We start from the raw sequence: 13673 nt of genomic DNA on the forward strand, positions 1-13673 counted from the left end.
CAGGACCCCACATCCCGATGAGGCTCTGACAGTCCCAGCCACGGGTCCTGTGGAGAAATCCAAGCCAAAGTGGGAGCTGGAGCCCGGTGGGGTGGTTTCTCCTGGTTCATAGCAGAGCAGCAGCCGTGGGGGCGAGGAGCCCCGGCGCCGCGGTGATGGACACCTGCCCAAAGGCTGCCTTGGCTGAGGCGAGCCGGCTGCGGACATCTGAGGCTCGTTTCAACTCCGTCCAAACCACTCCGGTCCCAAAAGCAGCTTGGAAGCTGCGCTATTTGCAGTTCTCCTTCTTTCGACAGCCAGGAAATAGCAAGCAAGGGGCTGACACTATTATTTCAGCCCCAGAGGGGTGAGCAAGCGGCTTCGTGAGGAACGCGAGCTTGGCTGGCCGCAGGTGACTGCGGAGATGCCCACCTCCCCTTCACAGCCCCCCCAGGCATCCCCTGCCCTGGTTACCCTGACCCAGGGCTCAGGAGCACAGCAGGAGGCCAGCTCACGGTGCTCAGGATTCCCAGCTTTCAGCCCCAAACAAATCCCTCAGAGGCCACCGAGGGAGGTCACAGAAACCCACAGGCCCCACAGCAGGGCCTCATCGTCATCTCCTGCTTGAGCCGGGGCCCTGTGCTTCTCCAGGCACCACAGCAGCCTTGGCCCTCTCCAGATGAAGGAGCAGGGCAAAGCCACAAAGCTCCAGGGGGCTGAGACCCCCCAGCATATCCCCTCCAACAGCAGGGGCCTAAACCCATAGCACAACTCACCAGCTGCACCCAGCTCCGTGTCCTCCCCCATGGAAAAGCTCTACCCCACCCCCTGCTCCTCTCTTAATAGCCTCCTGCACTAATTAGCCCTTGTTAGCCTCTTGGCAGTGCAGCTTCCTCCCTACTGAGCCCATCTCTTCTTGCTCCTCATCCAGGCAGTGGGACATGATGCGTTTCCTCTCCTAATTCGCAGCTTTCCTTCCTTCTGCCCCTCCTGGATGGTCACCCCCCACCCAGCACCCACCTAAGGGTGCTCAGCCCCAGCTCCCCTCTCTTCTCTGAAGGGGTCCCCCTCACACCCCTCCTGCTCCGCTTTCAGCCCCATGCACTGGCAGCCCCCAGCACAGAAGGCACCAGCTCCAAAAACACGAGGGCATCTCATGTCTTCCCAAAAAGCAGCTCTTTAGGGAGAGTCTTCAGGGATGCTTCCCACCTTATGCTCTGTCTGAACCCATCTGAACACTGGCAGAAGGATCCCGAGGTTCGGGCACAGGCCTGGAGGCACCAGCCATCTCCACTGGCTCACACGGTGCATAGGGGTCCCCATCTCTCCTGGGGTCCCTGTATGGCATCCCCATGCCCAGCTTGATGGTACAGGCAGCCCTGAGTCCCCCAGCACCCCAGGGTGCTCCCCAGCCCCAGCCCGCATTGCAGGACCCAGGGCACCAATGCGTGATACAGGTGGCAGCTTGTAGGAAGGACTGGGGAGGCTTTCTCCCCTTTTATTGAAAATGGTCATTTCTCTCCTGGTGCAAACACTGCACATTTTACATCATGAAGCCGGAGGTAATTTACAGGCCACGCTTCTGTCCAGGAATCCCTCCCGTGGTGTCATATCCCAAGGCCCAGAAGCCTCATCAATCATCTGTCCTCAAAAAAATGCACTTGGAGGGAATCAGGTCCTTATTCTGGTTTGGAAAGTGTGAGGTTGAGAAAACGGTGCTTGCTAGAGCAGGAAAGTGTGCCTCAACCATTTTTTCCCCAAATGTACCCAAACTTGGTGATAACCGGAGTAACCACGGCAGCCTCCCTAGCGCTGAGGCTGAAAATCTCCTAAAAGCCCAGAGAACTGCACTCTTTCAGGATAAGGCCCTTCATTTGCACATATATTGACAGGTTCAGTAAAATACGGGTTAAACATGTATGGTGATAATTTTTCGCTTTGGCTTGACAGACAAGGACACGCTGCCTGTTGGCCATCAGCAACTGAGAAACAACAAAACCCGTCCCTTGATCCAGCTGGGCTCTGTTCAGCAACTCCGTGCAAGCAAAGCGATATCGACACGGATGCTCTGCTTTGCATCTCCACGAGGCAAGATCCCACCAAGCCCAGAGGTGCAAACGCTTACACGACCTTCCCATGGGAGCAGCCCCATGCGAGTCGATGCAATTCCTCCCGTGACTGAAGTGAGGAGGGGGACCAAGGGTTTGCTCAGGGATTTATTTATGTGAGTCCCTTCATGTAAAGGTCATAGTGTGGGGACAAGGGGGGGTCTCTCTGCCCAGAGATGTGTACTGGGCGCTCTGCGAATTGTCCTCTTGGTAATTTCAGAAAGGGGGGCACCTACGCGGACATCCAAGGAAACTGCTCAGGGTGATTTTTATCTACTGCAGGAAAGTGAGCAAAGACAGGGGAAAGCCACAGGTCACCAAAATGCTGAAGGACCCAGCTGAAACCTCCTGCATGGACACCTGGGCAGCCTCAGGCCACCCCAGGGATGTTCAGGCTGCTGTCACTGCGGGGGCATTGGCGGATCCCAGCAGAGGGCAGCAAGGCAGGGAGAGGGGAGAGGATCAGGGCAAGGTGCTGACAAGCAGCTGAGCAACATTACATTGCACCGGGTCCTTTTTCTTTCTGATCTTGCAGGACATGTTCTCCAATCGCTGCCTCTGTTTGTGTAGGCACAGGAACCAAGAGCGAGTTTCCAAGTGAAAGCTGAGATTTCCAAGGCGATAACCTGGCTCTAGGAGCTGGAACCACATACTCATGGTAGAAATATTTTGGTTTAGAAGTGCTAGCTCCTCTGGACTATAGAAGAAAAGTGGAAAAAAAGCTCAAAACATAACATCAGGAAGTTCTTTGAGTGCAGTGCTTGTTTGGTCTCACTTTCCCTGCCTGTGTTCTCTTTGCAAACAGAATCTCTTATTTTTAAACTTGCACCCTGGTCACAACTGGGTTGCTTCTTTCCTCAAAAATACCCATGCAGGAAGAAAAAAATTTCCACCAGCAACACGTGCAATCACCAGCACAACTTACACCTCTTTGGGTTTATTATTTCTTTCCCAGTGTTAGGTCAGATACTTTGGCTGGCTTTCCATTCATACTCTGCCAGTTTAATTTTCACCTTCACTCTAAAGAGATTTATTTCCCATTTCCTGCAACATATTATTTTAGAGTATCAAACCTCACTGTCAGACATCTGCACGTGCCCAACGTGTCTGCAGCAAAGGCCAAGATGCAGACCTAAGACACAGTACCAGAAATATCCCTCAGGACTGAGCTTCCTCCTCCTTCCCCAGCGACCCAGCCTGGACCATGGAGTAGCTCTGCTGACTCCAGTGGGGCAGGTGGGGAAGGCAGATGGGGGTGTTATGGGAACCTGGGGGGAGATAAGGTCTTTGTGTGGGATGCTCCCTGCTGAGACATGACCCATCCTGAGGGACTGGCAGAGACTTTCCATGGGGTTTTCCCTTCCTTGCGTGTTCCCCAGAGCCCCAGGATCCTATCTGATTGGCACGTGAGATCCTCGCCTTGCTCTACGAAGATGCAAATGCCCCAGAGGAAAATCTGCAGAGAAGAGGGGCTCCCTCCAGCTCCACTTCTCTGGGGTTTCTCATGGGAAGATGTGTACTGGCCATTTCTAGTGCTGCCTGAGGCCACTGGGAGGAGTTGTGACAAGGGTGGGAGAGGCTGCGGCTGGAATTTCAACGCCTGGCTCCAGGAACCTGGATGCAGCACAAACATCCCAAACATTTTCAATGGATTTTATTTCGTTTAATAAAAAACACCAACCAAGCTTGCATGTATATCTTATATATATAAATATATACAGTATATATAAAACAAATGCATCCGGACAACGCCTCTCCCTGTGGCACGAACCGTAAGGCATAGAAAGGAGTGTCCTAACAGTCCTATTCTTGGCACTACAGAGCGACCTCCCCACTACATCCCCCCCCCCACTCACAAACGCACGCTGGCTTTTCTCTTTTCTTTGGCTTTTCGAGGCGGCAATCCTCAAGGAAGCAACGCAACGCTGCCATGCCCAAGGTCTTCCTCGCATCTCGGACCGGTCCAGGCAACCCAGGAAGGATGCCCCCATCTCGTCGCGCTAACGGGATTCTCGCAGTCTACCGGGAACGCCGCTGCCTCTGTGGCACGAGGGACTCGGGAGGGGGATGGAGGGTCGGGTGGATACAACGGGAAGCGGTGACCGAACAATTTCTTCTTCTAGGGTGAGCCGGGGCAGGGGGAGCAAGCTTTGCATCTCAGCATGGTGCTGGGCAGGAGGCGTCCGCAGGCTGAGATCAGCAGAGGTTTCTTTTTGCAGTCCCATACAAAAATGGAAAACAACAAGGGTGAGACTGTCCTTAACTGAAGAAGCTCGTAGTATATTGAGCAGAAGCAATAAACCTGACAATAACAAGAAAAAAAATGGTGGCATTATCCCAAAAGGAAGGAGGAACCTTGTCACTCACGAGCGGTTCAGTTTGCTCCCGCTTCGGTCCCAATGTTCAGTTCTGGGTTGGGGTTGGCTTTTTTTTTTTTTCTTTTTTTGGCATTTTTTGTATTTTTTTTTTCTTTCAGCACAAACAAGTTGCGAAGCAGGACGGGTGCTGTTGTATTTTCTCCTTCTGCGAAGCAGCTGCCTCCAGTCGTTAATTGACTGTGGGCACTTGATTCCTCTGTAAACTATATTCCTTTGCCTTCAGTCTCAGGTTGGCAATACTGTTGGCCATATTCATGCCCTGCGCCGGGCTGGCGTTGGTACACGTGGCGGAGTAGGTGGCCATGGCACTGCGGGGTGGAGAGAAAGAGAGAAATCATCAGGTCAGACAAAGCAGACATGCCGCAGAGAGGTTAAACCCTGGGGATCCCACGCCTGCGGGATGTGAGCAAGGAATTGTCACAACCTTTTCTTTAACGCCCTTGTAAATCTCCGTGCTGCCGTCCACAAACTCAGGGACAGCCAACGCCGGAGCTGTTTTAGTCAACAGGAAAATTTCCACTTCCTATTCCCTAACCCAAGAGGTTTGCAATGAGGTCAGGGTGCCCGGCCTGCCAATTAGACCATTGTCCTTAGAAGCATTCCCACTGGAAGCAATATCTTTTTGATGAGACCAATTTTTGGTTTTATTGCTTGAGAAATCACGTCACGGCTGAAACACATGTTGCTTCAAAGAAACACCCTGGGAAAAACTCATTTCAACAATTGTGATACTTCTTGGTCGCAGCGTTTTGGAACGAAAATTTCCACTTTTTTTTTTTTTCCCCTCAAAACTTCAGCTGATCGTATAGAACATGCCTTAAAGGCTGAGGGAAGAAAAAAAAAAAAAAAAAAAAAAACATTTTTCTTTCCTTCAAATCACGTCTTTGTTCGTGAAAAGCAGTACTTTTGGCAGCAGAGGCTGAACAAAGATGTCAGAGTCCTTTCTTATCCTACCAAAAATTTGCAAATCTGCTTTCCAGACCGCTAGAAAACTCATTTAACCCATGCATCCCAGGTTTTCTTTCTCCCTTTTTTTTTTCTCCCCCCTTTTTCCTTCCAGCCCCAACCTCCACGACTGGAAGAGCCTTTCCAACAGCAAATCTTCCTGGAGGGCTGTGGGCATTTGCTGCACGCACAGCCCCAAGCCATGGGCCTGCACGCCCGTCCCAGAGCATCCCTGCCTCCGTGGGGCAGAGCCGACCTGCCACAAGTTTAAACACAATTCAGAGCTGTCTGAATCCCTGGGCTTTCAGGAGGTGCAGACCAGTGGTATTAGTAGGTCCCGTCCCAGGCCATGTTTCTCACGTTATAATCAGGGGAAAGAACTTCTCCAGCGAAAACACGATGGCTTGCAGCCATGGAAATGGCAGGTAAGACCTGTGGATGTACAGCTGCTTGCACCCACCCAGGGAAAAGCACCAAAAACTCTCCCCAGGAGAAGAAACATTTGGGACACTTTTAGGGTCTCTAAGAGCTACTGGAAGGACACGGCAGAAAGAGAGTGAAATATGCATGTTAAAATACAGATACATCCTTGAACATACAGACTTATCCTTTTTTTCCTTTATTCCTTCTGGAGAAATTCCAACCCAAGAAATTTCATCCCCTCCAGCAGCCCCAAGTGGAGGAGCTGGTGAGGTGAGCTGCAGCACATCCCTGGGGCTCAGGGATGCTTTGGCTCTTCCCAACACGGGTGCATCTGCTGCACTTCTCTGGGGACGAGGACACAATGGGTCAGCATGTCCGGAGCGTGCCCCAGCCGGCCAAGCACCCCCTCTCCGTGCCCACCTTTGGTATGGGGACCTTACACTCTGCCCCATACAGAAGCCCTACACTGATGGGAAGGTGTTGGGGAGTCTCACGGGGTGTATGGACAGCTGTACCTCTCATCTACAGGGCACAGCTCCCCCGCAGTTTTGTGCTGGAAGGAAGGAGAAGAGCCTGAAGGATGCTCCAGCTCAGATAAAAGAGGAATTTTGTCCCCGTTCTTTTGCAGACATTCATAAATTTGGCTGTATTTATGACTGCTCCACTATCTCCCTTACTGAGACTCAGGTTTCCTCCCCTCCTCCCTCTCCCTCAAGATTTTGTTTTTGGCATCCCAACCCGTATGTAACTGCTCCGCTCTAAAACTCTGGGGAGCCTCTTGCTCCCAGCTCCCCAAAGGTGTGGGGGAAATTGCTGCTGGCCCCAAAACCTCTGCTAATCCAAAAAGTTACAGAAACACGCTTCTTTAGCAAGTTACTCCACAAGGAGCTGCACACATGAAGGCTGTCTCCAAATATTGTTATGGCTTGAGGGGGTTGCTCCAGAGACTCTCCGGGGTCTAAATAGTGGTTGAAATCATCCCGCAGCCCCCCCTCCCACCCTGCTCAGGCACAAAAGCCACCTCCTCCTTCTCCTCAGCTGCCTATTTTCACGAAACACAGAGGAACATCATGTTTCTGAGACCCAAAATCCTTCTTTCAAATACAGTTTTCAATGGCCCACGGAGTCAAAGGTTGTTGGAGTGGGAAGTGCAGGCTGACAGCGCGACTGCTAGCCTTGTTTTCTTAGGAACCTACGCTAAAAAATGTCTAACCAAAACATTTCAACTTCAAAAAATAATAGTATCTACTTGGCTATCTCTGTGACACAGATCTGCAAATAGCTTGGGTTGACCTGTGGCTGAATGTATTTGGAGAATAAACACTCTGATTGAAAACTTTCCCCAGATCTAACAGTAAAAACAGCCACGACCACGCAGCTCTCAGCCGTGCTCCCAGCCCTAGCCCAGACTTGCTGTTAATCAGAGCCTGGCAGGGCAGCTCGAGGAGATGGGGAGGGAGCAGAGGGCCATGCAAACACTCTTCACGGCTATTTTTCACCGAGCGTCCAATATTTTAACAATCCTACTGAGTTCAAAGCCCACTTGGGGCTGTGACAACCTGCCCCAGGTGCCCACTCAAATGAAGATGACTTAAGAGATGAGAGAATCATTCAGGTTGGGGAAAAAATGTTTAAGATTATCTGCTCCAAGCTCTAACCTAGCACTGAAGCCCACCACTATACCATGCTACTAAGTTCGACATCTACACGTTTCTTGAAGACCTCCAGCAGGATTAGAAAGCCTGGGGAAAAGAAAGTATCCAAAGGTCCTGGCCACCCCACAGTGTGGAAACCAACAGCTCTGCTCCCCATCCCGTTGCAGGGGCAGTAGGAGGACGATGATCTGTCCTGCTTCAGTGTGTCAGCCAGGGGGAAAGGTTCTACACTGCAAATACCTTTGCTGAAATGTCTTAGCTTAAGACAAGGGGAAGACATCAAGACATTGGGGAAGCGTCTTCTTACCACGGAGAGGCACAGCCAGATCTGGATGTCACCTCAAGGGAAAAACATCTTCCCTAAGGCTTTCCCTTCTCCCTTGCACGCCCTGGATGCCTTGGGCTTCCCCTTGCCCAGAGCAGCCCCAGACAGCCCTTCCCGGTGTGCCCCTGGAAGTTACCTTTGCAGGGTCTTCTCCTAGAAGCCGTTATGAAGCCCCTCGTGTAAACAACATCTTGGGAGGGACGATCTATTTTTAAAAGTGTGAGAGGTAGAAATAAGCCACGAGTGTTCAGCAGGGTGCTGTGACCAGAGCAGACTTAGCAGGGCGGGGAAGGACCTGTGCTTCTCTCCCCTAATCTCACCACCCGGACTCCTCCCTAGGACATAACACCAAGGAGCATTTCACAGAGAGAAAGCCCTAACTTCTGAAGAGGGGCTCTGCCAGACAGCAGTCCTCAGATAAAATCTGGAGGTAAGGGCCATCTCCAAGACCAAAGTGGTGGTCCTCAAAAGCATCCTTTGCAGTACCCGGAGCGCATGAACCTATGACTTCTTGTTCTGGAACTACAGGGTGGACAAGGGTGACCCCATGGAACTGAAGCAACAAAAAACTATCAAGGAGGCCACGCATTTTCAGACCTCACTGTGCAAAATTAATATTTAGGGTACAAGAAGGAGATCAAGGTGACTAAGGAAGAGAGGGCCTGGGCCTGGTGTAACTCCTACACGTTCCTGGTTGTGGCAACACCAGATGAACAGGAAGAAATCCAGCCAAGGGTTCCAAGGTCCTGACCAACAGTGAGGCTGCTGTGCTACAAACACACACCAACCTCATTTTTAATGGCCTGCAAGTCAGCTGGCTCCCCACAGACCAACAAATCCTGTAGATCTTGCGTCCACACCCTGTTCCCACTGGGTTGCGGACGGCACGGAGGCCTGTGACGTGCATGGACATCCCAGCTCGTTGGAGCAGACCAGGGCTGACTCATTTCTGCTTCCTTATTGCCACCCCTTAAGCAGTGCAGGCTGCAGAAGATGGATGTTGAACCTCAGTGTGCCACCCAGAGACACCTGACCCTTACTGTGGGCAAACCACAGCACAGCACAACAGCACGTTCACACCCATGCATGTGCTTCAGCAACTGCGTCCCAAGGAAAGGTTTCTCCTGTGTTTTAAACTGGATGCACAAGGGAAGCAAGTGCAATCTCTTCTGTTTTTGTATATGTTTACCTGAGTCTCTTTCAGTACTTCCTGAACTGCAGAGAAGGGAACCAACTGTGGGAGAGCTGCAACGACGCTGCAGCAAGCCCACCTGGCAAACCTGGCAGTGAGATGGACTGGGGTGGGAAAAGCTAAGGGAAACCAGCGGGGTGGTGAAACTGCTGCACCCTCCAGCTGTCCCACGTGAATATAAGCGGCCTGTCAGAGCTATTAAAATACATCTGAGAACCACTCTCAGGCTGCTCTGGTGAGCCCAAGGGGTTATTCACTCACCTGTAAGGCGAGGCAGTACCCCAGGAGAGATAGTCGGTGGGTCTCGGAGCTGGGCGAGGTACTATGGGCTGCTCCACAGCGGTCACATCCCCTGAGTAGGATTTGAGCAGAGAGGCGTTCTTGCTGGCCAGCATGGCCCTCTCATTCCGGCGAAACTTCGCTCTCCGGTTCTGGAACCACACCTGGGTCGGGAAGCACACAGACCCACCACGTCAGAACCAGCTCAGAAAGACTGGGCGTGCTGTACAACCCCTTGGGTTCCCCAATTCAATTTCACCTTCAGGCTTGCGAGCTAAGAGCTGAGCAGCTCGAGTTAACGTGAGCAGCCTGAGCACAGGACATGTGGACTTTGATGATTTCTTCTGCCATACTGAAGCACCCAGGATGGCAGCACCCGGGTGAGGTGTGTCTCCACACAGGCTGTGGGAATTACCTGAACTCTGGCTTCAGTGAGGTTGACTCTGCGTGCAAGGTCTTCCCGTACAAAGGCATCGGGGTAGTGTGTCCTCTCGAAGACCCGCTCTAGTGCCTGGAGCTGGCTGCTGTTGAATGTAGTCCTGTTCCTTCTCTGCTTCCTTTTCTTCTTCTCTTCTGAGTTCAGCTGATCATCTAGGAGAGAGAATTGGAGACATGAAAGGCTAGAAATTTCAGAGCCCGCAGCAATGGGGTGATGTGCGTGTTAAGAAGCAGCAGGGCAGACAAACACAGGTTCCAGTACGCCTCTCCTCACTGCTTTACATCTCCAGAAGCTCCTTTGATTTGCTCCCAGACATACCCAGAAGTTGCCCCTAGGGGGTCAGCTACCTCAGGAAGGTTTCGCATCACTTTTCAGGAAGATTTTCCCCTTACCCTCATCTGTCTTGTAAGCAACTTTCATGTATGTAACAAGTGCACTTGGGCCAGATCTCAAGCTACCCCATCCCTCAGCTTCCTTACCTCTAAAAAGAAATAAAAAAGTGAAAATGCACCTCCCCGTTGTGACAATGCTGGAAACCTTTCCCGAGCATGAAGAACCATGAAGCCCTGGACTTCACATTTTTTAGAGGGACATAACAGAGCCCTCAGGGGGAAGCACAAGTCCCAGGCCAGCCCTCGCTGCCTGAGGAGGTGTGCACAGCTCTGTGTAAGAAAAGGGCAAGGAACCAGCCATGACTCCGTGCTCGGCTCTAGCCAAGGCAGCACCACTCTCTGTGCATCAAAAGACGAGCACAAAACTTCTCACTTGTATGCTCACACAAGGACACCAAAAGACAGCGAGTTGGACATGGATAGCATCATGACGGGGAAGCAAAAGCCCGGTGAGGGAGAGGCTGAGCATATGCACATTGGACATTGCTGGCTGAAGAAGTGTTGCGTACTCCCCAGCAGTCCCTTCCCTTGCCAGCAAGGTGGTGAGCAGCAAACATCAGCCCGTAAGAGCACGTATCGTGTTGTGCCTGGCTGGTATTTAGTCTGGCAGTAAATCCGTTCATCCACACGTCTGGAGTCCCACTGCCTGCACCTAGAGTCACCAGAGTAACTCCGAAACTCTTAGCAACTCCATAACTCTTAGCAAATACTCACTCTGCACCACCTCCCTGTTTGGGAGCACCGGTGGAGCTATGAATACGCAGGGCGAGCAGTGAGGGATGGCTCCAGAGATCTGAATCCTCTTCATTAGCACAAGCTGGAGGCTACGACACTTTTTTTTTAATGCTAGCCTACCTGTGCTGAAATATAACCACTTGCCAGCACAACAAACACTACAGCCACCATGGGAAGCCACACGGAAGCAAGAGGAGAGCAAAGCACCAGCCTGCAGGAGCAGGAGGCCACGGCTGACCCCATAAAGCAGCCCCAAGTTGGCTGCGGGACTGGAACGCCATTGCCTTGCATTTGTCCTTAGTTAAGGGTCCCGGTCCCCAGATTTCAGGACACCACTTAACCCTGTGCATGTGTGGGATCCCACCCAAACCAGCAAGGCGTTTCACGCTCCCAAGCACACTGGGAAAGCAACATCAGAGCGGCCCTACCTGCGAGGATCTGAGCCAATATGCCCAGGAATACACATCAGCGTGCACTCATTACTGTACCTAAAAAAAGGCACATGCCAGTGAATTAGATTTGATGTTAATTAATAAGCCCCTGGGCCCAGCTGACAGTCTCACCACGGCTCGAACCACCGTATGGAGCTGCAGAATAACCCCCCGCCCATCCTTCCTGCTGCCATGCAGCGATCTGACAGCTCCCCTCATCCTGCCCTTCTCCAGGGGTACGTAAGGCACAGAGAGAAGCTGACGAGGAAATTAAAGCCTCCGGCTGCTGTCCTCACCACCCGTTTGTGTGGCTTTGCACAGCCCATCTGGTAATGGTTACCGCACCTGAACACCTCTGGAGCAGGGCCCATCCGTCTGGGAACAAAAGGACATTCCTCTTAAATTAAAGCAGGTTTTTCAAATTCCTGCGGGTTTACAGCTCCTCCGTCCCCTCTGGGGCAGCCTGACAATCCCCAGCAGACTCCCTTGCAGCCTGGGGACTCCTGGAAGCAAAATCATGCCCCCAGCTCTGGGGCAGCATCACCACGGGCCTCACGGAAAGCAGCAGCAAACTCCTGCACCTTCCGCTCTTGACCAATCCCCAAAGCCTTACAGAAGGAGGTCAGTGATTCCCCCCTGGCCCTCCTGGTGAGTTTTGATGCAGCTGTGCACCACACCGTAGGACACAGAGAGGAGAACAAGCCTCAGGGCACGACCGTCCCTGCAAATGGCAGAAATGTTGCAAGATCAGCTGCTGGGAAGGCCAACGTCAACACGGGTATTTTTCCTCCTTCTGAGCTCTCCATCTGATGTTTCTTTCTGATCAGGCCGGATGGATGAATCAAGAAAAGCTTTTGGAAGCCCTTGGGAGCCCCCCAGGCGTTTGAAGCATCCCTTCCTGCCCAGGAGACCCGGCTGGAAGGAGCCCAAGGCCGTCGGGCCATTGCTCAGATCCTGTGCGACGGCTACACATGAGGAATCGTGAGCACATCGCCCCGGGGAACGAGAAGAAGAGGCCAAAACCTGTAAAAGGCTGGAGAACAAGAAGCCCTCCTGCCAAGCACGTTAACTCAACTTGCCCGGTTTCCTCCCGGAGCAAAGCGAGACACCGGTGGTGATTCACGGCTCACCTCGTAATTGCTGGACACGAAAATAGAAGGGGCCAAGGAGCGGAAAGCTGCAGGCAGCCGCTGCAGTGACTCACGGCCAGGTCACCTCCACCACCGGCTGGCACGGGGCAGGGGTGTGAGCCACCCCCATCCCAGGATGGAGCGGGATGGAGGCGGCTCGATGGCTATGCACAACTTGCTGCGGGGGGCCGGGGCTCTGAGACCTCCTTTCGCTGCACATCTGGACCAGCACAGCACAGCTGGAGCCAAACATCTACAGGAGTTACGTGGGTAGTAGAAAGAAAAATAAAATAGCAGCCGTATTAGCCCGGAGCTGGGTCGGTCAGCCCTAAAGAAATCCTTGTGCTGCCACACGGACATGCCATATGCTGATTAAAAACTGCTAACGAGGGAATGCAGCCACCTAAACCTCGCGTGTCTGCCAATGTCACCTTGCTCGCAGCAGTCCTGGACAGCCTTCAACATGTCAGCAGGGTATTTTTTTTTCCTGCCATTATTACTTTATCAGAAAACAGCTCCGAACACGGAAAAATGGTGTTCCTAAATAACATTGACAGCACGAGCGTCTGGAGTCAGCAGAAACTGAGAGAAGAGGGAAATAGCTCTAAAGCCTTTGAGATGGGTCAGAAGTCTTTCATCAACATTCTTTTAATCAGAAATATTTGATTACAAACAGTGTTCTCCAAAGCCACACTGCTCACAAACACGTCCCCCAGAGAGATTGAAGTGCACGTTTCTCCTCTCAGGAACCCAACGCTGTAAAGTCTGGGAATTTCATTTCAAAATTCCAATGGTTCACGTTGGACCGGGGGATTTTGTTTCCTCTTTCCACATATGTGTTTTGCCTGTACGATTTCTACATTTGCCAATGACATGCAAAGCCTGGTGTCATACACGAACGCACTCCTAGGACGCTCCAGAGCCCTTTTCGCTGCTCCCAAATATTACGGCATGCAGCATCCTGTCCTTTTTTTCCTTGCTTATCTCATCTCCCCTTGCAGTGGGGCAGAACCGCTGTCCCAGCATCTGCAGCTGTCACCGGGGTGTCATCAGATGGCTCCTGTTGGGACGTCGCCTTGAAGACAGAATGCTTTATAAAAGAAAACAGAGCTCAGAACGAAATGCCTCCATGCAAGTTACAGGATCGGTATTTTTTTCCACCAGTACGTGCAACCGCAACATATTTTGGATTTCCAGTTTGCAGGAATGCTTGTACATACTTGCTTCCATTCCAGGTCAGAACAAAAACATATTTCCAGATG

The 13673-nt window shown here is 51.9% G+C and overlaps 1 protein-coding gene across 2 annotated transcripts in view; it reads right to left on the reverse strand.

Annotated features, from left to right (window-relative positions):
- Positions 1 to 3767: 3767 nt before the first annotated feature.
- The window catches only part of PRRX1 (paired related homeobox 1), a 35147-nt gene continuing 25241 nt past the window's right edge, over positions 3768 to 13673 (reverse strand). Inside the window, exons 2-5 of one of the 2 annotated variants that reach the window (XM_082765789.1) lie at positions 9700 to 9875; positions 9267 to 9448; positions 7950 to 8018; positions 4645 to 4773 (exon numbers count right to left, since the gene is read on the reverse strand). In XM_082765789.1, the coding sequence (XP_082621915.1) occupies positions 7967 to 8018; positions 9267 to 9448; positions 9700 to 9875 (410 nt within the window). In that variant the 3' untranslated portion in view covers positions 4645 to 4773; positions 7950 to 7966. Of the gene's footprint in view, positions 4774 to 7949; positions 8019 to 9266; positions 9449 to 9699; positions 9876 to 13673 lie in introns of both variants that reach the window. The other variant, XM_082765788.1, reaches the window with a different exon arrangement.

Source organism: Aythya marila (assembly GCF_965140915.1).
Source record: "Aythya marila genome assembly, chromosome: 8".
Lineage (NCBI taxonomy): Eukaryota > Metazoa > Chordata > Aves > Anseriformes > Anatidae > Aythya > Aythya marila.